The sequence below is a fragment of the Pantherophis guttatus genome, chromosome 2 (genome assembly GCF_059756535.1).
Source record: "Pantherophis guttatus breed Tessera chromosome 2, ASM5975653v1, whole genome shotgun sequence".
Taxonomy (NCBI): Eukaryota; Metazoa; Chordata; class Lepidosauria; order Squamata; family Colubridae; genus Pantherophis; species Pantherophis guttatus.
The window spans coordinates 227,567,942-227,595,764 of NC_142064.1; the positions used below are offsets into that span (position 1 = coordinate 227,567,942).

The 27,823-nt window shown below is 39.5% G+C and overlaps 1 protein-coding gene across 1 annotated transcript; it reads left to right on the plus strand.

Annotated features, from left to right (window-relative positions):
• The first annotated feature begins 13,580 nt into the window (after nt 1-13,580).
• On the plus strand, nt 13,581-26,821 carry CCDC174 (coiled-coil domain containing 174). The gene is made up of 11 exons (XM_034431571.3): nt 13,581-13,804; nt 14,236-14,340; nt 14,996-15,096; nt 16,066-16,124; nt 17,693-17,873; nt 18,132-18,227; nt 20,605-20,741; nt 22,910-23,004; nt 24,343-24,466; nt 25,195-25,347; nt 26,357-26,821. Exons 1-11 carry the CDS (start codon nt 13,763-13,765, stop codon nt 26,680-26,682), a joined length of 1,419 nt encoding a protein of 472 aa, XP_034287462.2. The 5' UTR covers nt 13,581-13,762; the 3' UTR covers nt 26,683-26,821.
• The last annotated feature ends 1,002 nt before the right edge of the window (nt 26,822-27,823 follow it).

Here is a 27,823-nt window from a genome sequence, read left to right on the forward strand (position 1 = left end):
TCTTACATTTGCACATTTCTCAGGGATTTGTTGAAAGGCAAAAACCTGGTCTGTTTAAGCCCTGCCTGGCATTTGGGAACCTGCACGTCACCCATTTTGCTCACTGTCACGTTTCATAGCCATTTTATCAGAGGTCTGCCAACAAAAAACACTAATCTGTAGTTTTTGATGAGCCTTCTCTCCACATAGAATATTGTAACATCATTCTTCAAAAGGCCAGATAAAGTCTTCACACTTTAAACAAATCACATAGTCAGCCTCTAAACCAGGGGTGTCAAACTCGATTTCATTGAGGGCCACATCAGGGTTGTTTGATCTTGGCGGGCTGTGGGGGGGGGCTGGCCAGGGTGGGCATGACCAGCACGATGTCACTCATCGGGGCTCTGTTTTTGGCCACGACGGCGTCCTGCAGCCCTCTGCCAGTGAAAAGGGAGCTTGGGAAGGCCGCATGTGGCCTCCCCAAGCTCTGTTTTCACTGGTAGAGTGTTGCAGGAGGCTGTTGCGACCCAAAACGGAGCCCAGAAGGGCTGCACGCGGCCCTCCCAAGCTCCCTTTTCGCTGGCAGAAGCACCTTCGCTGTTACCAGGGCAGCCCCACAGGCCAGATCTAAACACCCCGCAAGCTGGATCCGGCCGCCGGGCCTTGAGTTTGACATCCCTGGTCTAAACAAGTTTAACGCTTCTCCAGTTGCACCAGCTACATTCGCAGCATTGCCATTTTTTCTATTTTCTCACTGCATTTATGAATTCATTTTCATTAATGTTTTCTTGGACACCAACACTTATAGCACCCATTGCAACTGCACTTTTCAATACATCACTAAAATATTCATTGCAACATAACCTAAATCATCATTTTAATTTGTTTTTAATTTGTTCACTCTGTATGGGGCTCTTGTTTGGCCCTCTTCAATTCCTTCCAAAATTGTTGAAATATCCATCAAAATCATTCTGCAAATGAGCAAAATGGCTTTTTGAAACAAATAAGGCCTGGAGGAAAATGAGATATTCAGGAAAATAAAAATCCCATTTTTTAAAATCTACCAGATGTTGAACTGGCAACCTTTTCTATGCTATGCAAAGATCATAGTAACAACTGTGCTTCTTTCAGCTCTGCTGAGAAAATTGGAGGTATAAACCTTAGAACGGAACAGGGTAGACAAAGAGAATTTTTCCTTTGAAGTATGTGTTGTATATACATATATGTGAACCAGGGGTGGGTTCTACTTACCTTTACTACTGGTTCGCAACAGGATCACGCGCATGTGCAGATCGCCGATGACAACATCCGGGGCGGTGGGTAGGGACTCCCGCCGGTTTTATTACCGGTTCTTGCGAACTGGTCCGAACTGGGGGCAACCCACCACTGATGTGAACTGTATATATTTAACTTTGAATATATGAGTACACATCTACATATATATGTGCATATGTGAAGGAAAGAAAGAGATTAGAAATTGCTTTTCCAGAAGCAAATGCAGTTCACACTGGCAGGGGATTACTTAATGGGAAAATATAGAATCTGCAGTTCAGTGTTTGCCGAAGTGTCTCATCTGGACTAGATTTGTTTCAGCTACTTTAGAATCAAGGCTGGCCCAATATAATTGGCAGAAGGAATAACCTCAAGGAAGAATGACAATGGTCAGATAAAAGAAATCCAGGAGAGAAAAGAAATTTGAAAATGTGAGTTCTCACAAAGATAAAGGAAGGGAGAGGGGAAGCGCATTCCAGCTTGTACATTTTTGTTATTATGATTATTATTTGAATAATGATTATTATTTATAATAAAAGTATTAGATTGTGTTTCTTTGGTTTCCAAATGTGGAGGGCTGACACCCAAGCCCAGGGCAAGAGCCATTTAATTAATAAGATAAATGTAATAAATGTTTTTGTGAAGCATACCCCCTTCCTGAGGTACTTGTTGACTGGATTATTCATTAGGTTTAAATATTTACATACATAAACATTTATTCTGTTTGGACTTTAGAGATGGCCTATTTTTAGGATTTTTTCTCTCTTAGACATGTTGTGACATATATTGTTCTCAGAATAGTAGGCATTTGTTCCAGTAAATTATAGTTTGCTAAAAATATTTCTTTAAATTGCTTGTTCTAAATTAGTGATGCTTTCGTCATCACCAAGAAGCAGAAAGGAAAATTAATTTCTTGAGAAATTAAGATACCAATTTATTTGTCACATTCCAGATCCAAATGACTCTGATATTTCAAACCCCTACTGACAAATCTTTTATAATCCCAGAAAACAGTAAACAACTTTCAATTTGCTCTTAAATAGAACTGCCATATAGGGGTATGAATGCATTTTGGTGTTTTTTCACTAACAACAAAAATGGCACATTAAAACATTAAATTGATTATTCCTAAATGGTTCGTGGCTTTCAGAAATAACAGGTTTGCTCTGCAGCTAGTGATCTCTGCTAAAATATTACATTCAGGTAGGCAGCTACTTTATTTTGAAAAATTGCTAACATCACCATTTTTTTTACTTGTTTATAAGATCAATATTTTATTAGTGTATATGAGGTGTCCAGGGAGGGATAGGACTTCTGGTGGAAGGACTTGCCATGTTCTCTTTAGTGATGTTTTTTTACTTTTGGTCCCTACCTTGTGTTCAGTTCTCGCCTATAGCTCTAAGTCAGAGGTGTCAAACTCAGGGCCCGGAGGCTGGATCTGGCCCACAGGGTGCTTAGATCTGACCCATAGGGCCACCCTGAAAACAGCGAAGGACTGGCCTGCGGAGATACATTTTTGCTGGCGGAGGATTGCAGGAGGCTGTCGCAGCCAAAAACGGAGCTCACGAGGGCCGCGTGTGGCACTCCCAAGCTTTGTTTTCTCTGGCAGAATGTTGCAGGAGGCTGTCACAGCTGAAAACGGAGCTCAGGAGCCCATTTTCACTGGCAGAGGATTGCAGGAGGCTGTTGCAGCCAAAAATGGAGCTTGTGAGGGCTGCATGCAGCTCTCCCAAGGCTCCATTTTCGCTGCCAGAGGGTTGCAGGAGGCCATCGCAGCCAAAAACAGAGCTCAAGAGCCTGTTTTCGCTGGCAGAGGATTGCAGGAGGCTGTCGCAGCCAAAAATGGAGCTTGTGAGGGCTGCATGCAGCTCTCCCAAGGCTCCATTTTCGCTGCCAGAGGGTTGCAGGAGGCCATCGCAGCCAAAAACAGAGCTCAAGAGCCTGTTTTCGCTGGCAGAGTGCTCAGGCCATCACAGGCGCACCCGACACATGACGTTGAACTGGCCACGCCCACCCTGGCCATGCCCACCCCAGCCCCCGAGGTCAAACACAACCGTGATGCAGCCCTCAATGAAATCCAGTTTGACACCCCTACTCTAAATAGCTATGCCACGTGCAGCGACCATACCTTGCTAAACCATCCTGGCATTCAAACCAAGTCAGGTGAGGTAGCTGACAGGTCTTCAACCCTCTGTGAAGTAGGGGAAGCGTCTATTCCAGCATGTGAAGTCTGGCCCTGGCAGATTGAATGAAAACTGATCAATGGTCCAACAGTCAAGAAAGCAGGGCCAGCAGTTACTGTGAAACAGCATAAACAGCAGAAGCACAAGATATTAAGACATCCTGATCATCCACTATAGCAAGTGAGATCGCCAGCCTTAGCAATTATCCATGCCAGTGGATTTAGGTCTCTTCTGCTAAGCAAGTGGGATTGCCCCTGTGCAGTAGCTGTTTTACTCCAAATTCCAACACTTTGTTGGGACGATTCATCTCAGCCCAAACTTAATTCATCAAATCCTCTGGTAATAGAAATGAAGCAACAGATGAAACAGACCTGAGGCACCTGGGTTTTCAGTTCAAGTAAAGTTGTTGCAGTCTGCATGATAACTTCTTTAAATTGGATTCCTTTTTCAGAACAGGTTCCCACAAGCAGTATATTGATGGAGAATTTTTCATTCATCTTGAAAACACTGGACTTGACCTAGATTTTGCAGTCTGCTGATGCTGAATGACATTCTGACAGTCCTTGTTGCTCATAATATAAAGGAGCTGCTGGCAGTTGCAGTCACAAACCTACACACATGTGGCCTTTGGCTTGGTGGTTGTTTGTATCGGTACGTTTCTGGGCTAGCAGAGATATCCAGAACCATCCAGGGTGACAGGACAGCTTTTTTTTAAGGGTAGTATTCCCCCTTCTCAGATGAGGGAGGGGATTAGAAAACATTGCCTGTCCCAAAGCATCTAGTTAGCTAGCCATGATTGGTGGATCATCTCCTTAGCAGTCAACATGTATCAGGAAAAACAAATCAAAGAAAACTCATCTTCAGAGCCTGGAATGTCATCATCTTTCTGGATAGAGACAAGGTGTCAAGGACCGAATTCATAGCAGCACTCGTAACAGCCAGACTTCACCATTATCACATTGTCATCACTTCATTTAGTGAGACCAGGCTTGCCGGTGAGGTTTCATTACAGGAAGCAGTGAGTGGATATAGGTTCTTGTGGAAAAAGAAACCAGAGATTGATAACAGAATTCACAGAGTAAGTTTTGCAATCAAAACTGCTCCGCTGAATAACATCTCTACACACTAGAATAAATGAATGTATTATTAAGTTTCACTTTCCTCTCACCAAATACAGGTATATTACTATTGTCAGCATCTATGCACTAAATCTTGTAAGTCCAGATGGAAACAAGGAAAGTTTCTATTTCTGCAAGGATCTGGGGCAGACAATTTGGACGATCTCTGCCAGCAACCAACTTGTCCTTTTGGAAGACTTCAGTGCTAGGATGGGAAGAGACAGCAACATCCTGCGATGGAGTCCTTGGGAGACACGGAGTAGGAAAACTAAACAGTAAAGACCTGCTGCTTCTGAGCAAGTATGCCAAGCACAACCTGTGCATCACTAACACAACACTCAGATTTGCAAACAAGTATAAAAGAAACAATGGACTTCCAGCACCCTCATTGTGCTGGACTCTGCCCTTCCAGTCTTTGCTGATGACTATGGGCTCCTGTCGCACAACGAAAGTGATCTACAATTGATGCTGAATAAATTCTTAGATGCTGCCAAGGTGTATCCTTGGCCTCATTATAAGCCTCTGTAGGAATGAAGTACTTTACTATCTGTGCCAAATACAGACCCCATAGAACCAAAAATCACTGTTGACCATACTCAGCTGACAAATGTAAACAGCTTCAAATACTTCGGAAGCATCATCTCAAGAGATGGATCTTTGGACAAAGAAATTGACTCCCAAGATCTGAAAAGCCAGCCAGGCTCTGGGTAGCTGCATGCTAGAACACTTAGTCAACACGTTTGTATCTCCACCGAGCTGTGGTTAATCTTTCTTCCTATGTGGATGTGAGCTAGACTCAAATGTAAAATAATAATAATAATAATAATCCTGGGAGATGTTATTTTATTTATTTATTTATTTATTTATTTAATTTTGTCAAGTACATATTAGATAATATATATAAGTATAAGCATGAATTGAATACATAAAATGAATACAATTACAGGGAACATTAGGACAGGGACAGTATGCACGCTAGTGCTCTTATGCACGCCTCTTACAGACCTCTTAGGAATGGGGTGAGGTCAACAGTAATGTTTTGTTCCCTACTCCTGCTAAACTTCATGCAGGGATGTCAGACTGGTGGCCTGCAGGACAGATGCATCACGCACAGGCCATGCCCACCCCAGCTCCACGAAGAAAAACATTGTGAAACGTCATGTGATGGCAACATGACACGGCGAGTTTGACACCCGTGTCCTAAAGAAACTGCATGGAGATGTCCATGAAATCATCAGGATTTTTCTTTGTCATCGAAAGTGACTTCCTTGTGGGTTTTTGAAGGGTATATCTGATGGGTTGCTGCTGTGTTTCTGCAAACCTTTCAAGTGACCCAGCATTTCAATCTTATATTATTACTAAGAAGGACGTCAGATTATCCAGAAACATCTGAAAGTTGTCTACCAGAGGGTTGTGTTTTTTAATCCAGGCTAGTCTTCTGAAGCCTTTTTCAAAGCCTAAGTGCTATGAAGCTCTGCTGCAGGAAAACACCAGCATTGCAGTGCTTTTGAGAGCTACTCCTTAAGGATTCAGGCTGCATTTCAACACAGCCATTAAGGATACAGTGAACTTTTAATTACAATCCAGTGTGAGTTATCAGCTAGTACAGCAGTTCACAGAATCAATCTGAAAAAATAAAATTGAACCTTCTCTTTGTAGCAGAACTGAAAAAGAGGAAATATAAAAGAGTATCCTGAAGGGATCCTATGTGAATGAGTACAATATTCCCTGTTTATATTATGCTTGCTATTTATTCTTAATCCCTATAATACAGTGCCAAAAGGATGACATGATGTTTAAGTGATATAGCTTTCTGAAAGGTAAACAGAATTCTGTGATAAGAATCTCTACATCCCCATATGATTCGATAAAATACATTCATCAAAATTACAGCAGGCTTCCAATGTGGCATACTTCAGTTCTGTTGGACTACACATTCCATATTTTCCAGGGCTGGGAATTCTGGGATATGGTATGGTATATAGTACACCAGAAAATCTTAAAGATGGAGATCACTACAACTGTATATATTAATCAAAAAGGAGTTTGTTAAGCATCAAGCTATATAAAATAATAAAATAATATATAAAATATATAAAATAAAATAAAGCCACGATAAGCCAAGAAGAAAATCATAGGAGTGGGAAGTTTTTAAAAAATATCTCCAAAAAAAAAAAAAAAAACCAGCTTGCTTAGTAGCCACTCACTAGGCTCTTCCACATAGTACCACAAGGAGTTGTTATCCAGTGCCACAGCTGGCCGAATATTATGCTGACCACACATCTAACACATTCTGATTTGATAAGGAAGCAGAAGAAAGATCTTCTCCATACAGAAGTGGAGGGAGGGCAGAGGTGGTGGAATGGGTAGAGTCTGTGACGGTGGCACTTTCTGGCAGTTGGGGACCCACAGAGAACATATCTGTAGGATTGGAGAACTGGCAGCCAACAGGTTTTTGCTGACCAGGAAGGCCGGGTTCTCATGCTTGAAATAGAAATTGCCCAGTGGAAGTCTTTATTGGTTTGTATTTATGCCCCTAATGACAATCGGAGGACTTTTTATCAAAACTTATATGTTAAACTGGGGGAACTGGAATATGAACATGTCTGTCTAGTGGGGGACTTCAATACTGTAATGGATAAAATGCAGGATTATGTCCCGGGAAATATACAAGGAAGGTTGAAGGATATTAAGAGAACATTACCAAAAATATGTAATGATTTAAGGGAGGAATTTGGATTGCAGGATATATGGAGGTTGAGAAATCCCAATAAAAATCAATATACTTATTTCTTTCCTAGACACCACTCGTGGACCCAAATAGATATGATATGGATGTCTCTTGAGTTGAGGGGGCTGGTCTCGGAAGTGGAAATAGGGCCCAACCAGTGGGCAGACCATAACCCGCTATTGGTAACTTGGAAGATCCCACATTGTAGGAAGGGTAGATGGAGAATGAATATAGGTATTTTGAGAGATGAAGAATTTATGAGTAAATTTAAGAAGGAGTTACATCTTTTTTTTTCAGGAAAATAAGAAAGAGGATACTTCAATATACAATACATGGGATACGGTTAAGGCAGTGATGAGGGGATGGTTAATCAAATATATGATTGATAAACGTAGGGTGGGTAAGAAACACCGAGACAACCTCTTGAATAAATTACAATGGGTGGAAGAAAGGATGCAAAATGGATTAACCCAGACAACATTGATAGAGGAAAGGAATTTCTGGCAACACCAGATTAAATTATTAGATCAAGAGGAATTAGCAAATAAAATAAAGTGGAGTAAACAAATTTTTTTTGAAAGGGCGAACAAAACAGGAAGATGGTTGGTTTACCAGCTTAGGAAGGAGCAGGAACAACGGAGAATAGAAGGGCTGAAAGATGTAATTGGGAATTTTCATTATACTAAGGAAGGCAAGAGAATGGTGGCCCAGGATTTTTTCACACAGCTTTATCAGAAAGGGGAGGAAAATATTTGTAAAATTCAGAAATATTTGGAAAAGACAGACTTGCCTAAAGTCTCGGAAACAATGAAGGATATTCTTAATGTGGAATTTACGATGGAGGAAGTAGAAACAGTTATGAAAGCACAGGCAAATGGCAAAACCCCGGGTAGAGATGGCCTTCCAGTTGAACTATACAAAATAATGTTTGACGTTGTAGGGAAACACATGACGGATTTATTCAATGCGGTTATGAAAGAGGCTCAGGTTCCAGTATCTTAGACAGAGGCTTATATTTCTATTATTCCAAAAGAAGGAACTGACCTATCTCTTATTAAGAATTATAGACCTATATCATTACTAAATTCCGATTATAAGATATTTGCAGGGGTCCTTGCAGCCAGACTTAGCTGTTTCCTTAACCAATTCATTCATTCAGACCAAAACGGCTTCCTAATAGATACTTACGAGATAATCTTAGAATTATTATGAATACATTAGAATTTTTCGAAAATCGCCCAGATAAACAATTAGCTTTAATTTTTGTTGACACCCAAAAGGCGTTTGACAGAATCAGTTGGGAATTTTTGATTTCTCAATTGGAATATATGGAGTTTGGTGGGAATTTTATTTGGGCAATTCGAGCTATCTACCGGGAGCAGACTGCAAGAGTAATCATAGATGGAGAGGAAACGGAGAGGATCCAAATTTGTAGAGGCACAAGACAGGGATGTCCCCTTTCCCCATTGCTATTTGTATTGACTTTAGAGCCCCTGCTTAGAGAAGTGAGAGGAAATACGGAAATAAGAGGAATGAAGATTAGGCAGGAGAAGTTAAAGCCCAGGCTTACGCAGACAATCTTGTATTTATTTTGGATCAACCACTGGACTCGGGCCTGAAATTACTACATTTGATTAGAGAGTATGGGAAGGTAGCGGGATTACTGATGAAGAAAAAACTAAAATCCTAGCGAAAAATATGACTCAGATGCAAAGGCAACAGCTGGAGCAGTTAATGGGTTTAAGAATGACAAATAAAATTAAGTATCTGGGTATATGGTTGACTGCCAGATGTTCCTCCATAAAGGAGGATAACTATCTTCCTCTTTACAACCAGATACTCAGAGATCTAGAAAGATGGAAAAATCTCCAGCTATCAATTTTGCGAAGGGTGGCAACCATTAAGATGTGCGTGTTACCCAAATGGCTATTTCTATTCCAAACAGCCCTGGTAAGGTTGAATAAAGAGTTTTTTACAAATCTGGATAGGAGTATATCCAAGTTTATCAGGCAGGGAAAGAAGCCGCGGATTAGACTTAAAATGTTACAAGAGCCCAAAAACAGAGGAGGACTTGGACTCCCAAATTGGGAGCTCTATCACCAAGCAGCGAACTTGATTTGGGTGAAAGAATGGATGACCCTACAAAAGAGACGACTTTTGACATTTGAGGGAGCCGGTCTTCAACATGGCTGGCACTATTTTCTATGGCCGGGAGCGTCCGGCCGCCCCAGACACTTTGATGATCACTATTTATGTAGGACTCTTGGGTACACTTGGGAAAAGATTAGAAGAAGTGTATATTCAAAAGTTCCATGTTGGATTTCGGCGCAGGAAGCTCAGATCTACCCGACATTGTATAAAGGGGGGGAAATTATGACGTATGAAGTCTTTTTGAATGTTCAGGGTAATCCGAAGTCACGAGAATTATTAACTCTTCAAGGATATAAGATAGACTGGTGGTCTTATTCCCAAGTGCACTCCAGGTATAAAAAAGATTTATATAAAGAAGGAATTTAACGTAAAAGACAAGAATTGGATAAGATCTTATTAGGAGGGAAAGGGGTACTATCTAAATGTTATGCATATTTATTGTCTCTGCAGATAGGACAGGATATAGTGAAAGATTGTATGATAGTATGGGGGCGAAATTTTGGATATTCCCTTGACTTCCGGCAATGGGAACAGATTTGGCTGAAAAATATGAAATTAACCATGGCCTCTTCATACAAAGAAAACATATATAAAATGGTCTACCGTTGGCATCTCCCCCCCTGCGAGACTAGCTAAAATGTTTCCCGGGACATCTTCCTGCTGTTGGAAATGCGGTTACAGTAATGGAACTTATTTTCACCAATGGTGGACCTGCCTGCAGGCAGTTAAATATTGGGAAAAAATACGGCAATGGATTTTGGAAATTACACAGATCAATTTGGAATTAAGGCCCGAGATTTTCCTGTTGGGGGCAAAACCTTTGAATGTTAAATCAGGTATATGGTTCTTGTTGATTCACATTATTACTGCAGCAAGATTAGCGTATGCGCAGGAGTGGAAAAATCAATACTTACCGATGGATTTGAAAATAATATATAAAATTAATGAGTGTGCGGAATCAGATAGATTAACTAGATTGATCAATGGTAAAAAAGATTCAGAATTTTATAACAGTTGGAAATTATGGTACGATTGGGTCCAGAAAAGGTGGGATAGAATAGATATATGATGATGTATATATATGATGGCAAATATGTATGTATAAAGGAATGACTTTATATTTATGGACAATGTACTCACATTACACCATGGTGGCAGGATTGTATATTTCATTTGTGTATTGGTGCATAGAATATATTAATAAAAGTTATTAATTAAAAAAAGAGAACTGGCAGCCAAGGAGCCATTCCTCTCTCTCCCTCCAACTTCTCTCCCTCATATTTTGCCACCCATGGATGGCAGAAGGGTGTGGAGTGCAGAAGCAGGAGAGAATGATTCTTTTGGAGCCAGTTCTGCCCTGCACGTTTAGAAGGCACCAGGTTTGGAAAAAGTTTGAATGGGATTTATACTTTGATCTTTATTGAGGGTACCGTTTCTGAGCCACAAAATTCAGGGGGACTACAAGAGGGCAAGAGAGAAATACAGATCAATTTCTGTAACTCAAATATAGTAGCCCTAGCTAGCCCAATCTTTTTTTGGATCATTATACACAGGACAAAGTTTATAGAACTCCGCAGTAAACAAAAAAACAACAAAATGTTTGAGGCATAAATACTGCAATTCTGAGCTTGTCATAGCAGGGCCATTGATTTCAATAGGAATTATTTCCAAGAGGAAATATTGTCAGCAGTGGACCATAATTAACAACCTTGGTTGATATTGAAAAAAAACCTAAGCAGCTGAAAGTACCTGGATGGAAGACCACCAAATAATCGCAGAGCTAGGGGATATGCTAGAAAATCAGAAAACATCCTGGATCAAAGCAGTGGCAAAATACTTTCCAATTACAGCAAAAAAAAAAAAAAGGATGAATGTTTCCATAAAATCATCGAGGATTAATCTCAACCTGATGCAAACTATTATTTTCCTAAATAATTTTTGAATGAACAATAGCTATGTGCGACTGGAAGATTTTTTTTTTTTTTAATCCCCCTAGGGCTGACATGATAGCAATATTCCAGTATTTGAGGGGCTGCCAGAAAGAAGAGGGGGGCAACTTATTCTCCAAAGCACCAGAAGGCAAGACAAGAAATTTCCTAAGTGATGACAATTCACCAGTGGAACAGCTTGCCTTCAGAAGTTGTGGGTGCTTCATCACTGAAGGCTTTTAAGAAAGGACCAGCCAGCCACCTGTCTGAAATGGTATAGGGTCTCCAGCTTGAGCACAGGGTTTGACTAGTTGATCTCCAAGGTCCCTTCCAGCTCTATTGCATTCTGTCCTATTTTCCCCACAACAACAATCCTGTGAGGTGAGTTGGGCTGAATGAGTGTCTGGCCCAAAGTCACCAGCTGGCTTTCATGCCTAAAACAGGACTAGAACTCACCAGTTTCCCGATTTCCGGCTTGGTGCCCTCTACTACACCAAACTGACTCTTCTGATTGATATATTAATAATACATTGGTATTATTTCACACGTTCATATCCATCATTTAGTTGTTTCATTGAGAAGCATAACCACCTCAAACCTGCCCCACAGTTTACAAAACAACGATTCATGTTTCATTTGGACAATTCACCAGGGGAACAGCTTGACATGAGAAGTTGTAGGTGCTTCATCACTGGAGATTTTTAAGAAAAGACTGGACAGTCACCTGTCTGAAATGGTATATAGGGTCTCCTGCCTGAGCAGGGGGTTGGAATAGAATAGAACAGAAAATAGAATAGAAAATTAAAATAGAATAGAATTAGAAATAATGAATAGGGATGGGGATGGAGTGGAGTGGAGTGGAGAATTGAATAGAATTGAATAGAATTGAATAGAATTGAATAGAATTAGAAATAATGAATAGGGATGGGAATGGGGATGGGGATGGGGATGGGGATGGGGATGGAGTGGAGTAGAGAATTGAATAGAATTAGAAATAATGAATGGGGATGGGGATGGGGTAGGGTAGAGTAGAGTAGAATATGGAATGGAATGGAATGGAATGGAATGGAATGGAATGGAATGGAATAGAATAGAATAGAATAGAATAGAATAGAATAGAATTAGAAATAATGAATAGGGATGGGGATGGGGATGGGGTAGAGTAGAGTAGAATATAGAATAGAATAGAATAGAATGGAATGGAATGGAATGGAATAGAATTAGAAATAATGAATAGGGATGGGGATGGAGTGGAGTGGAGTGGAGAATTGAATAGAATTGAATAGAATTGAATAGAATTAGAAATAATGAATAGGGATGGGAATGGGGATGGGGATGGGGATGGGGATGGGGATGGGGATGGGGATGGAGTGGAGTGGAGTGGAATAGAGAATTGAATAGAATTAGAAATAATGAATGGGGATGGGGATGGGGTAGGGTAGAGTAGAGTAGAATATGGAATGGAATGGAATGGAATGGAATGGAATGGAATGGAATGGAATGGAATAGAATAGAATAGAATAGAATAGAATAGAATAGAATAGAATAGAATAGAATTAGAAATAATGAATAGGGATGGGGATGGGGATGGGGTAGAGTAGAGTAGAATATAGAATAGAATAGAATAGAATGGAATGGAATGGAATGGAATAGAATTAGAAATAATGAATAGGGATGGGGATGGGGTAGAGTAGAGAATAGAATAGAATAGAATAGAATAGAATAGAATAGAATAGAATAGAATAGAATAGAATAGAATAGAATAGAATAGGAAGGGACCTTGGAGATCTTCTAGTCCAGCCCCTGCTCAAGCAAGATAACCTATACTATTTCAGATAAATGATTGTCTAGCCTCTTCTTAAACAACTCCAGTGATGACCCTCAAGATTTCTGAAGGCAAAGCTGTTCCACTGGTTAATCGTCCTCACTGTTCGGAAGTTTCTCCTTAATTCCAGGTTGCTTCTCTCTCTGATTGGTTTCCAACCATTGTTTCTTGTCCTGCCCTCCGGTGCTTTGGAGAATAATTTGGCCCCCTCTTCTTTGTGGCAGCCCCTCAAATACTGGAATACTGCTATCATGTCACCCCTAGTTGACCTCCAAGGTCCCTTCCATCTCTATCCTGGTTGATGATGGGATTTCCCGCTAAAGAATTCACGGGAAAAGCAGAGGGGAGGGGGAGCGGTGTCAATCCCAGGCCGTAATACGGCTCCTCCTGTCGTTACAAGCCGGGAATTGTCGTGATATGCAGTAACGTCACCGGAGGTTGAGAGCTTAGTTTTGCTTTACGTCTTAAAGCCGGAAGAGTCTTGTTTTTCGAGCGATCGGAATCTTTGTTTGGCTGTGACTCTTCCGGCTTTGCGGTGGGGCTGCTGGCGAGCGGCTCCCCTCGCTCGGAGAATTATGGACCGGAAAAAAAAGCCTCTGGATATAACAGTCGGTTCGGTGAGCAGCAATGGGGGAACTGGCGGGATTTCAGAGCGATTGTCGTTTTAAAGGCAGAGGTGGGGAACGATGGCTCCCCTTTATGACTTGTGGACTTCAACTCCCAGAATTCCTGAGCCAGCATGGCTGGCTCAGGAATTCTGGGAGTTGAAGTCCACAAGTCATAAAGGGGGGCCATCGTTCCCCATCCCTGTTAGGTAATAGCTTTTATCGCGTCTTTGAAGGTCTTTTCCCCCCCTCCAAAGTGAAAAGGGAACTACGTAGTGTAATAAAGCGCTCACTGTTTGTAATCTTGTCCACACCGCAAATCTTGCATTAATTAAATCTTGGATTTTCTACCCTCCTTCCTCACCTCCTCTCTTCTTAAAAAGGTCAGATCTGTTGTCTAAAGTTTGGGTTTGTTTTTTCTCCTTTCGTTATTCCTATTCTAGCTGGTAGATTTGAAAGCTGAACTGTTCCGAAAACAGGAAGAATTCAAGAAAGAGAAACTTCTGAAAGATGCCGGAGTCCATGTTAAGCCCAAAACAGTAAATAAGGTAGGCTTTGTTTACAGAGTTTAGGTTATTAATCTCTCTTTAAGGATTCAAGCATAATATTCTTAGTCTTCCCGTTCTTCTAAATGCATTCACTCCTCCTTCATATGTTTGCTTTATCATTTGAGCTTCAGTCATTCGTTCTACATGATGAAACCACTTCAATATATTTTTCATGCTGGTTTTGGTGGTGAAATTTTTTTACTACTGGTTCTGTGGCGTGGCTTGGTGGGCGTGGTGTGGCTTGGTGGGCGTGACAGGGGAAGGATACTGCAAAATCCCCATTCTCTCCCCACTCCTGGGGGAAGGATATTGCAAAATCTCCATTCCCACCCCACTCGGGGGCCAACCAGAGATGGTATTTGCCGGTCCTCCGAACTGCTCAAAATTTCCGCTACCGGTTCGTCAGAACCTGCTGGATTTCACCCCTGTTTTGTATTCTATCCACATTCATTACCTATTTATTCTTGGCCCTGTCTTTTGTTTTATTGCACGTCTACCATAAATAATATATTCAGCTTTGTTTTTTGCACTAACATACAGCATTTATTTCAATTCTATTTTTTGACGTATTGATGCAAATTGTAAAAGATCTGTAGGTCATCTGTGAGTTAGTGTCAAAAAGCTAAATAACTTGTTTGAAAATTTATTATTACAGAAGCCAACCATTTGGACTAAGCCGAACAAAGGGGTTTCAGATCGAGCTGAAAAAGATGTCGAGCAGAAGATAGAGGAGCAGCAAACTCTAGATAAATCAAGGTGTTTCATTTCTAAGAAACGCAGACTTTATTAAATATTGTAAATAAGATTATATTGGGTGTAGTTTATCTATAAATTCCATATGATGTAGGATTGTGCTACATTATGAACCTATCCAGATGGTTCTGTCTTCCTGATAAGAGCATCAAAGTAGACTCTGTCTCCCCCCAAAAGGAGAAAGAAATGGGACCCAAAGGCCGTCTTTGACATTCTGGACTACACCCCAGAAATCAAAATGCCCCTTTTCCTCTTAGCATTTGGAAAACCTTGAAGACTTTCTTTTTAAACCAGATATTAGATAATACTTCAGAATGACTAGATAGCTATGCTATTATGAGGGCATTGAGCTGTAATTTATGGACTGTTTTCATTAAAACAATTTAATTACAAGTCATGGTATAGGGAGAAAGGGACAAGATAGTGGCTGTGACCAAATGAAAATACATATGTAGGGGAGAGGCCAGATCTCCCCCCCCCCCCCGCCCTTCATTGAATATGGTTTTAAACAATGTCAGCAATGCTGCTTTTCATAGTGGATTTTGGTAAATTGTAGAACCTTTCAGGAAACATTCATTGCTGGATTTATTTTCAAAATTACTTCCAGACAATCATTCTGAACCATTCTCAAAGGGGTACATCCGCCACATGCTCTCTTTTGAGCATGTGGAGGATGTACAGGCCACATAATGCTTCAGTTACATTCCCAAGAATGAAAACATGGCTCTGAATTGGTAGAAAAGCACTTTCAGGTTGTCTCTGTGTGGTTGCAGGCATGTTAACCATTGATAGCATTTCAAAACTACTTCGAGAGAAGGCAATCTCTCGCCTTCGAGAGAAGGCGTATAGTGGTCTCAAGTTATATTGTCTCATGTTCTGTATGGCAAAAAGACTCACTGCTATGAAATAATGAAGAGGGAGATGGGCAGTTAAGAAGTTTAATTAATAAAAATGGTGTGTTACTGTTTTTAGGCAAAAACTGGAAGAGAAAGCACGTCTGTATGAAAAAATGACCAAGGGAGATTTTCCAGGTGAATACCTTTAGTTTTCCTAGGATTTTATGTGAAACATTTTTTGATAAAGACTTAACTGTAAAATGCTGTTATTAGTAATAAGCACTCAGTCATTCTTAGTTCAAAATAGGCATGTCTAAGGAGGCAGTAAAAGTTTATGATCTGTTTGCAGCTATCATAACCTTTCTTATGAAAAGAATAGGCCTTTCTCATTGAAATAACTGATTTTGTCTTTGATAACGCTATAGAGCAATGGATAACTTGTTCTAAGTTACTTTGACATTAAGTTCTGGAAAACTTCAGTGCCTAAAGAGAAAGCTTATACTTCTTCTTCTGAAGACCAGTGCCTAGGGAATTCTGGGAACTGAAGCTGCTGAGGTTGAAAAGTACTGCTGTAGACAATGCCATTTGTCAAAGTAGATGCTTTTGTCCTCTTCCTGCAAAGAGCTTGGCCAGCACTGGTGGCTTTTTCTTTGTGGGGGTTCCATTCCAGCCAAGGAACTATGGATAATAGTATAACAGATGATAACTTTGGGAGAAAAGCATTTTTCCATAAGCATCATATGTACTCACTTTTCTCAACAGTCCAGGTTCAATATAGTCAATGTTCTTTATAGTTTGAAATATTCAATTTTCCTCTACTTCATTTAATTGTGCAGAAGTGCCAATTCAATTGCACTTAGCAAAGTGGGGGGTTCCCCCCCCTGTATATCCTCCATGTTGTCATGGAATACAATATGTTTCTGTTTCAGCATTACTTGAATGTCTCTTAGGTCCAGAACAAGTTTGACGTTCTTTTCCATTTGCTGAGGGCACTCTATAAACTTGCCAAATTTTTACTGAACAGTTCATTTTAAAACAATGAGGACAAGGAGATTGGGGATTACCTTGTTTTAGCCCAGATGCCCCCTTTGATCTACATTTAGAAGTCCTATCAGGAAATAGTGCAAATCAACATCAACATAATTTTTTTTCCATTCCCACTAGCAAAAGTTGAAGAAGCTAGCATCTTTCTGTCCTGATAGGGATATGCATGGCTTTAATGTGTGTTTATAGTTGTTGTAATCTCAAAATGTGCTCCAGAAGATTGGAAGGGGCCTCAGAAAAAAAAAAAAGGATTAGGAGGAGGAATAAATTTGTGAAAAATCTTTTTGTGCAGCATTGGATTTCTCACAAGAATTCAAGTTGTATTGCCTTCCTGTAAAGCAACAGCAACAACTGGAAAAGGATAATTTAGAAACTACTTTTTATTCAGTGTTAAATCTTGACATTGCTGTATCTAAGATAAAAACATTTCATGAATCAGGTACTTGTATGCTTGACTAGATATGTCCCATTAATGACACTTGTTACATAAGTAAAAGTTCTATGTAACCTTTAACTGGGCAAAATAGGGCATCCATCATAGGACAACGATTTTTGAATCAAGGTAGATCAAATCGGCTAACTTACAGAATGTGTCCAAAATCCAAGATCCATGATTCTCATGGGATTCTCAATGGACAAGTTTGTAGTTGCTTCATTGCTGCTGTGCCGTTACCTGGAGGTTCAGTAGACTGTCATTAAAATTGGTTTTTCTGTCATAGATGAAGAAACTGAAGAGTTATATCTTGTGGATTTCACTCAGAAGATAATTGACAAACAGAGAGAAGTACGAGAAATGTGTATCAGTGAAACTGCCAGGAAAGCAATGGAAGACAAAAATGGGGAAGAAGAGAGATTCTCTGAAGCAGAGGTCCCACCTACACAGAACCCAGATGAAGAATGGTTGGTCATTGTATCATAATAGCACTATTGTGTATTTCATAGCTTCACTGAAATCAAATGAAATACTGCTAATCTGACTTTAGTTTATATTGTAGCGTTATAATATATTTGCACTGCTAAACCCTGGAAGTTAATGTATCAAGCTTAACTAGACTGCTTGTTATTCTTTTTGACGGTCATAATCATGTTAAATTGTTCTACATTTCAAAGATTTGAAAGTAACCTACTCATCAAAGTTAATTTTGTTTTTCATTTCAGGGTTGAATATGTGGATTATTTAGGCCGTTCAAGAGGATGTAGGAAGAAAGATTTGCCCCATCTGCTAGAAATGGATAAACTGAACCAGGATGAGAGGTAAACTTTATTGTAGAAAAACACGTTTAAAAAAACCCCACCCAATTTTATAGGGATAAAAGACAAGAATGGATGCTGAAATGACATGGTTTTCTTCTCGTGCCAGAGGTAATACTTTTATAGTCTTTGTAGTAGCTCCTCAAACTAGTCTAGATCTGAAATCCTATGTGTTAACTTACAAATGAGAAAACAAATTTGTAGGAACTACAAAAATAATGTGGAAAGCCATGGAAAATGGTTATCTATGCTGTGACTGAAAATTGCCAACATTTCTTGAAACACGCTGCTAAAAGTTCTAAAAAATAGAAAACTATTTAATTTGTACTATGTTATTTGCAGACATAATTTAGCAGTAGTGTTGTCCTTCAGTATTTAGTGATTACACAGGCCACAAGCAATTGCAGGGACTGAGTGGGTTCCTGTCTTTATATGCTATAAAGGCCTTGCCTCTGAAGATGCCAGCAGCAGTTGCTGTTGAAATGTCAGGAAGTCTGTTGCCTAGACCATGGTCATTAACCGTTCAAGCCCAATACCACCCAAGAGATACTGGCTGTGAAAGCCAAACCAGTGTATAATTTAGCAATACCTTAATAGTATTTAAGCAGTGGGATTTTTCCAGTAGAACTGAATTTTAATCCATTCTGATGGAACCTATTGTAGCATTTCTGTTCTTAGTTAAAAGAATTGCAAATGTATAAACTCAGGCATGTGAAGTTACATGAAAGTGTACTTACCTTGGTTATTTAACAAGTGTCTCTTCATATCTTGGTCAAACTGAACATTTTAGAAAAGAAATACTCTAGTTAATACTGTAGTGTTGAAAAAATGCTCATGTTCAAATATCTTTATAGTTAAATAGCAGTAATAAAAGATTCTGAAAGAGGACTACATATTGACCATGCTTTGCTTATGAATGCACCTTCCATGCAATCTTCCTTTCAAGACACTGTCTTCTTCCTAGAGAAGTGTAGATTTGGAAGAAAATATATTTCCCATGTTTTAATTTGAATAAGCTTCATATGAATTTAGAATCACTTTTGAATCATTTCAAAATAGAGTATGAAGGCACTATTTAGCTATGATATCCTCAGGGTAAGTTCTAGCAATTCATAATAACTGTTTAAGATAAACAGTATCTAGTATTGAGGAAGGCAATGGCAAACCACTCGAATCTTGAAAACAGCAAGGACTCAGACAGTCACAAGGAGTCAAGACTGACTCAAAGGCAGGAACCAAAACCTTCACTATTAAGTAATTGTTTATAATGTTGAATAAAAGCTAAAGGCAAAGGAGTCCCTCTGGATTTTACTCTCCTAGTCATTGATGACTACAGGGAGGCGGTGCTCATTTCCATTTCAAGGCCATTGAGCCAGCGCCGTCCGAAGATATTTCCGTGGTTATGTGTCCAGTATGATATCACGGAGCTCTGTTACCTGCCCATCAAAGTTATACCTATTTATCTACTCACATTAGCATGCTTTCAAACTGCTAGGTTGGCAGGAGCAGGGGCAAGGACTGGCGCTCACTCTGTAGCGTGGCGCTCGGGTCTCGAACTTGGGCTAATCATTTATAATGTTGAATATATAAATTAAATACAAATTCAGTCTGCAGACAACTAATTCTTTTTGCTGAGTGAGAAATTTTTGGAAGGATTTGCTGGCTACAAAATGAACCATCATCTCATGAATAAGTATATTTTTGGTACTATATCATTTGTGACTTTGCAATGTTGACTTAAATGAGGGGACTTGGCTAAATACAAAAGTAAGTCTCTCTTTTGACCGTAATCACATGTTAACTTCTGATCACACACTGACAGACATGTAAATCTCTGGAAATACACTTGAGGTGGGATTTCACTTCGTTCCTCCTCCTGTAGTCGTCTGTATATCCCAAAAACTTGCTTAAGAAACTTCTAATCCTCCAAAACAGATTTTTTGAGTATATGTAAATATGGACAGTAGTAAGGCAGAATATAATCTGCTGATGTTATTCTATCAACAGATGATTATGTACTGAATGTTATCCAAAGTCATGTAAATTGTAATAAAATTGTAATACTGTAAACACATTAAAGAATACAGTTTTACAAGCCTATGCTTGTTGAGGACTGGAAAGAACAGATCTCCATAGTTTCATATTTTCAGTAATGGCACTTTTATTTCTAAAACTTATTTTGCCTAAGTAAGATTAGTTGAATGTCCTTTTAATTGTTTCACACCTACGCAGTATTATACAAACCAACACTATTGGGATCTATTATGTTCTGTAAGACTGAATATTGGGGTGTTGTTGGAATAGCTACAGAGTTTGGGATGTTCTCTCATATACCGCTTTCCAATTCTTAATGGGTTTTTTTAAAAAATTATTCATGTAGGCCAGAGAATGAAAAAAAGACTCTACTGTCAGAAGACATGAGAAGGGAGCTTCAGCGACAGGAATGGGAAAGAGAGGAAGAAGAAGCACTGAAGAAACCTATGGGGCCAATTCATTATGAAGACATTCGAGAAAATGGTATGCTGACATTCTGTGATTCTAATCTGGTTTGAAAATATCACACAGTTTTAACATCAAGCTAAATTCTCTTCTCCTTGGTTAAAATAGTTTTTTTTTTTTTTAGAATGATAGTTCCGATGCAGACTTGTTGGGCTGTTATATTAATCACTCTTTGTAATTAGGGTTTTATATACAAAACTACCCCATTCCACTCTTTAGTGGAAAAATGAAAATTAGTTTGGTGTCATGGTTTGAAGGCACTGGGCAAGAAACTGGGAGATTTGTGAGTTCTAGTCCCATCTTATGCACAAAGCCAGCTGGGTGATTTGGAGCCAGCCCCTCTTTCTCGGTTCTTGGAAGAAGGCCATAGCAACCATTTCTGAAAATTTTGCCCCCAAAAACTGCAGGGACTGTAAATAACAAAAATACACGTAGTCCTCAAGTTAAGACCATTTGTTCAATGACTGAAGTTATGACAGCACTGAATAAAGGGACTTGTGACCGGTTCTCGAAGTTCCCATCTTGCAGTATCCCCACAATCACATGAACAAAATTCAGGCACTTGGCAACCAGTTCATACTTACATTGCAGCATCCCTTTCCCACAAGCAAAGTCAATAGGGAAGCTGGCAGGGGAGATCACAGGTCACTTGGGTAAGTCCTCCCTGGCCTATCTTTGCTCTCACTCACCAGCATCCTCCTCTTCTGTCCTCTATGCCTTCACACAGGCCCTGCGCCCTCCTTCCTTAGCTTTCCTGAGCTTGTGCTTCAATCCAGCACCCTCTCTTGCAACTCACGCATGGCCTGCACAAGGCCACTCCCACCCACTCCTGCACTTTTCATCTGGGTCTCCCTTTTCTTCCCACTTAACAACCCACATCTTTTAAGTTATGGTGACAACTGGGATTGCCTGGATTGTCACTACTAAGCATTGTGGTCTCGTGATATCATGCTTTACCACCACAGCACTTTGCAATGGCAATTCCAGACCCAGTGGCAGTTGTAACTCAAGGATTACTTGTAGGAAGATTAGGGGGCTACTCAAATTTGTATTATCGATAACTATATTGCCCTCTACTCTGTGCTTAATCAAAGAGTAGAAGTCCTAAGTCTCACTCTAAGCAGCAACTAAAAAGAGAAGATACAAATACAAAAATAAAAGGTTCAAGTTTCAGTGTTGTAAATTACTGTGATTGTTTGTTTATAATTTTTATAAAGTGGCGAACATATCCAGGATACCCTCGTCCTCCCATTTTTCTCACAACAACCACTCTCTGAGCTGTGTTGGACTGAGAAAGAGTGCTGGCCCAAATTCTCTGAGCTGGCTTTCATAGTTATAGCAGGATTTGAGGAATGATAAATGTGGACCAATACAAGTCTGTCTAAAATGTAAAGGTTCCCTATTCAGTCATGTCTGACTCTAGGGTGCGGTGCTCATCTAGGTCAAGGGAGCCAGTGTTGTCTGAAGACATTTTCCGTGATCATGTGGCCAGCATGGCTATACGCCAAAGGCGCACAGAAAACTGTTACCTTCCCACTGAAGTGGTACCTTTTAGTCTACTCGCATTTGCATGCTTTCGAACTTCTAGGTGGGCAGGAGCTGGGGCAGAAATGGGAGCTCACCCATTGCGCGGTGCTCAAGTCTCCAACTATCTAAGCATTTGGGGAGGAAATCACTAGTAATAGTACTAATATTAGTACTAGTATTAGTAGAAGTATTAGACTTGTATACTGCATTCTCTGGGTGATTTACAATGTCAACATATTGCCCCCAACAATTTGGGTTCTCATTTTATCGATCTTGGAAGGATGGAAGGCTAAGTCAGTCTTGAGCCCTGTCAGGATCGAACTCCAGGCCGTGGGCATAGTTTGCCTGCAATACCACTACTCCACAATGTCAAGGTATATAGTTCAACAGATTTGGACAGCATATGATTGGCGAAGGCTATTGTAATATAAAATATATTCAGAAATGTCTATCTTTGCACTGATATAATTTTGGAGAAAAATTATAGGTCCATATTAGAATCCACGTTGACTTTCGAGAGTACCCCAAAATGCTAGTTTCTGGCATATTCTGGTGTTATTGGACAAATTCTGGCAGGAAACCCTTTATTATACCATCACTTATAGTAAAGGAAATTCAGGAATTACAATGCACTCTAATGTGGTACAAATTTCTTTCAGAGGCCCGACAGCTTGGTGTTGGTTACTTTGCCTTTGCCCGTGATCAGACTTTGAGAAAAAAACAAATGGACACTTTAGAAATGCTAAGAGAACAGGTACGATGTTTTAACAGTCTACCAAGTATGGGAAATTTCCTGATGTTCTGAAATGTGCATCCCAGCATCCCTCGGCATCGGCCATGTTGACTGGGCTGTTGATAATTGTAATTCAACATCATTTGTAGAGCGATAAGTTCTCCATCCCTGAACTTACACTGTGAAATATCTGGGCTTTTCTCAGATGCTTGTCTCCTCTATTCTTGGTGAACTGGGTCTGGTGAAGTGGTGTTTTTTTCCCCTCAATCCAAGAGCCACATTTGGTAGCTGATGGACCAGGGAAGGCACTTATAGACTTGCACTCTGAACTGCAGAAGGGAGGTACTATGATTCTCCCGCTTTTAAAATGGCTGTTCAATAAAATGGGTGGAATAGAAGGGACCCAAATAGGATTGTTTGGAAGGAAATGTAAATTTCCCTCACTCCAGCTTTTCATGCTTCTATTCCCTCTATTGCTGGAAAATCATCTGGGTTATTGAGAAAAAAAGAAAAAAAATGTCCTCAAATGTTTCAACCTAATTACAGGTAGTCCTCAATTTATGACCACAATTGAGCCCAACATTTTTGCTAAGCGAAACGTTTGTTAAGTGAGTTTTGCCCCATTTTATGACTTTTCTTGCCACAATTGTTAGGTCACTGCAAGTTAGTAAGTTAGTAACATGGTTGTTAAGTGAATCTGATTTCCCCATTGACTTTTCTTGTCAGAAAGTCTCGAAAGGTTATCACATGACCCCGGGACACTGGAACCGCTGTAAATATGAATCACTTGCCAAGCATCTGAATTTTGATCACTTGACTATGGAGACGCTGCAGTGGTTGTGTGAAAAAAGCTCGTAAGTCACTTTTCAGTGACATTGTAACTTTGAACGGTCACTGTTGTAAGTCAAGGACTACCTGTAAACAGAAGTAGTTGTTGTGGTTGAATCAACTAGTAGCATGACAGACTTCACCTTAACTCACATAGAACATGTATAGTACATCTAATACACATAATAAATTCAGTACTAAAGAATTCAATTTAAAAAGTGTAAATTGGATAACAGTTTGATGCTTAAACGTAAGTCTGGGAATAAATTATAGTATTAGAATATCACAGTTTTGTTACTGAAATACTGTATTAATTTCTTTTTTAAGAAATGCTTATCAGTTATGTTGATGCAGTGAAAAATGCATCCAATACAATTGTTTTGTTTACCTAAGAAATGCAGTTTAGTTACATCATAGTAATGGTAAAATTAAAGCTTGACTCTCAAAAGTATGGCAGGAAATGGATAAAAGAAATAATATCTGTGAACATCTGAAGAGAAAATGAATTACTATTGTATTGCATTTCTCCAGACTATCGGTCAGAGAGCAAAGCGGGAACATTTAAAGGAAAAACGTAAAGCTATTTTGGAATCCAGGTTGTCTAAAATTCGAGCGAAAAAGCGCTTAAAAGATGGCGATACGAAAGAAAATGGAGGTAATTTTGAATTATTTTCTTTAAATTTAAAAGTAGTTTTGGAAGATTTACATATTTGATTAGATGACAACGTTTCTCTTATTCACCAACAACCACAAATTTGACTACACTGTATTGCAGTTTATTCCGAATCAATCAGAAAAAAGTTGCAGTTTTAGAGAAAGACATATTGTGATAACTTGTGCACGTGCATTGAAGAAGCAGGATGGTGGATTAGGACCAGACTTGATTTTTCTAGTTCAGGCATGGCAATAATCCACAGCGGCCTCTGTTCATAAACTCCAAACTAATTTTTCAGATATTCAGAAAATGATGCTTTAATTACATCAATTTGGATGCTCTCTGTTGCCCCCTAATATTTTTTATCACTGATAAACTTTTGAAAAGATGGTGAAGTTGATGAAAGCAGCACTATGAAATATATTCCTTATTGCTGGTTTCTTCAACTGTATTACAATATAGGCCTTCTAGGGTATGTTGCCAAGTCATGATTTTTGTTCTGCTTTCTGCTATCCAGAGGGATTTGTATTTATTTTTTTTTACTGCTTGCAGCTTACTTTATAACTTCCTTTCGAGGAGACAACGGGTAATAGCTCAGTAACATGTTTACTGTGTGAGGAAATCATTTCATAAATACACGTACTGTACAACATCATACAGTACTGCACTATCATCTATCCGTTTATTGTATGTGTTGCCTAAAATCTATATGTTGTTCTTCATAACAGAGGAGGAAACGCCAGAGCCAGTCCTACCTTCAAGCAAGCCCGCTGAACTGCCCAGAGTTTCTACAGAAACTAGAAAAGTAGAAGTTATCATTCAGGAGAGGAGAGATACAAAGCCGGGTGTGCCCTATGTTCGTGAATGGGATAAAGGCAAAGGTAGGAAGCTGGAGTGTATACACAATGTTTTGGACTGTCAGCGTGTCAAGAATCCTTTGGTTTAAGTCATGAATCCCCAGCGCTACCTTTTAAATTCCCCCAAAACCCTTATAGTACTTCGTCAATCTCCGACAGCAAACTTAATGATTTTAGCAATGTCTTTTTTTTCCCTTGACTTTGAGAGGAAGCGATGGTGGTGTTGAGACGGTTTTAAGTTTTAAATTTTGCCAAGAAAGGATTTTCTGTAATCCATTAACAAGAGGGAAGTTCTGTAATCCTCTTAACATGTTACAGCCCATGACTAAGCAACTTAAACTCTGGTTGGGTCACAAGCATTTCAGGTGAGAGACTCCTGCATCCCAACATAATACATAAAAACAAGTCTGTTCATCCAGACATAATGGAAAGGTTATAAGCTGCATGTAAGCTGCTTCTCTTTCACAGCTTTCCCCAGATTACTAAATGATACATTTGAAGTTACAGCAGCACTAAAAAATATGACAGGACCATTTTTCACAGGTACAACCATTGCAGCATCCTTATAGTCACATGATTTACATTTGGATGCTGGACAATTGGTTCACGGTTGTGTGTCCCAGGGGCTTGTGACCATCTTTTGTGACCTGACGAGCAAAGTCAATGGGGAAGCCAGATTCATTCAACAACTCTGTCAAGAAATATCATAAAATGGGGGCAAAAACCACTTAACACATTTCTCACTTAGCAACATACATTTTGGGCCCAATTGTGATCGCAAGTCGAAGACCACCTGTATTGTAGATGGCACCCAATGTGAATAACTTGGGTGACTTCAGTCTTTTTTTTTTTTTTTTACGATTCCATTAAGGTAAGCAAAATGGGATTTCTTAAACAAAAGTAAAACAGAATATTGTTGTAAGGTTTTTTTTAAGAAGTAATGCTTACTTTTATAAAGCCTGATAAAGCTTGAGTTCAATTAAATATGAAAAAGCAAGCTAAACTTGATATTTCTTCCTCTTCCTACTAATAGAATTCACTTTTGGACTTTGGTCAAAGAAGCAGGATGAACTCAGGAATGAAAGAGAGCCAGAGTTTGCACCACCTTCTGCTTACTTTACCAATCAAAAGAAATTTTACGATTTGAATAATCAAAATTGGAACAAATCTGAATCCTCCTATGTAAGTACGGAAGACAGTCTTACGGGCAACTTGCCATCTACATCAGCTGAGAGTCATAATAACTCATGGAACAATGACTTCATACCTACTCAGGCACCTGAGATGAGGACGTCAAACCAAGAACCAGTTTACCAAAGTTTGGATGATATGCTGTCCTACTACAAGCAAGTCACATGAATGTCAGATGCCGTTAGGAAAACAATTTGTTCCTCGATTATTAAAACAAATTAAGGGTAGTTTCTGTGAGCAGGTGAACTTTCCTACAGTTCCCTTCTCCCCTAACACTTCTAATATTAAAGAATTCACTTCAAAGATACTGTCTTTGTCTGGAATTTCATTTCTTTAGGCACACAAAAGCTTGGATATGATCAGGTTTTATATTTATTTATAATAACAAAAAGGTAAAGGTTCCCCTCGCACATATGTACTAGTCGTTCGCAACTCTAGGGGGCGGTGCTCATCTCTGTTTCAAAGCTGAAGAGCCAGCGCTGTCCGAAGCTGTTTCTGTGGACTTGTGGCCAGCACGACTAAATGCCAAAGGCGCATAGAACACTGTTACCTTCCCACCAAAGGTGGTCCCTATTTTTCTACTTGCATTTTTTATGTGTTTTCGAACTGCTAGATTGGCAGAAGCTGGGACAAGTAATGGAAACTCACCCCGTTACACGGCACTAGGGATTCGAACTGCTGAACTGCCAATCTTTCTATTGACAAGCTCAGCATCTTAGCTGCTGAGCCACTGCGTCCCTTATTATAATTATTATAAATTATTATTATTTATAATAATAGTCCTTATTTAATTAATGAAAAAGGCTATGCTATAGCAAGAGTTACTCAAGAAGATTTATGCTACACATCCTTCACCATTTGCCCAATTATTTGGAGTCAAGCAGAGGTGAGCAACTTTTTGCAATTTTTTTTAACCCTTAAAGCTCACAGAAGGAACACTGGAAGGTACTGAGTTGAAAAGTATCATCATTTTGAAAGAGGTTTATTAATGTATTTAATTTGCTAAATTCATATTCTGGATTCAATATGGTAAAGCTAACATTCTATCCTTCAGTTTTTCCCAATGACATCTTTGTCAGATAGATTTGGGCTGAGAGTGACTGGTAAGGTCTTGATACTAAGAGTGAACATGATTCTCCCCAGTCTTGGTCTAGCAACATAGCATGACACCCCATGGGCTCCCATACCACCATCAGTCTCTTCATTTAACCTGTCAGTGCTAAAAGACTGCAGGAGCTGCAAAATTTCAGATGGAAGCCATTTCTGATATGGATTATCTTTCCTCAGATTTCCTCTTTAAGAAAGTAAG

What these genes read in the sequence shown, in the direction of transcription:
- CCDC174 (XM_034431571.3), top strand. Translation starts at nt 13,763, where the DNA reads ATGGACCGGAAAAAAAAGCCTCTGGATATAACAGTCGGTTCG. An exon ending in CAAACTCTAGATAAATCAAG is followed by an intron (nt 15,097 to 16,065) that starts GTGTTTCATTTC and finishes TACTGTTTTTAG; the next exon opens with GCAAAAACTGGAAGAGAAAG. An exon ending in TGAATGGGATAAAGGCAAAG is followed by an intron (nt 25,348 to 26,356) that starts GTAGGAAGCTGG and finishes TCCTACTAATAG; the next exon opens with AATTCACTTTTGGACTTTGG.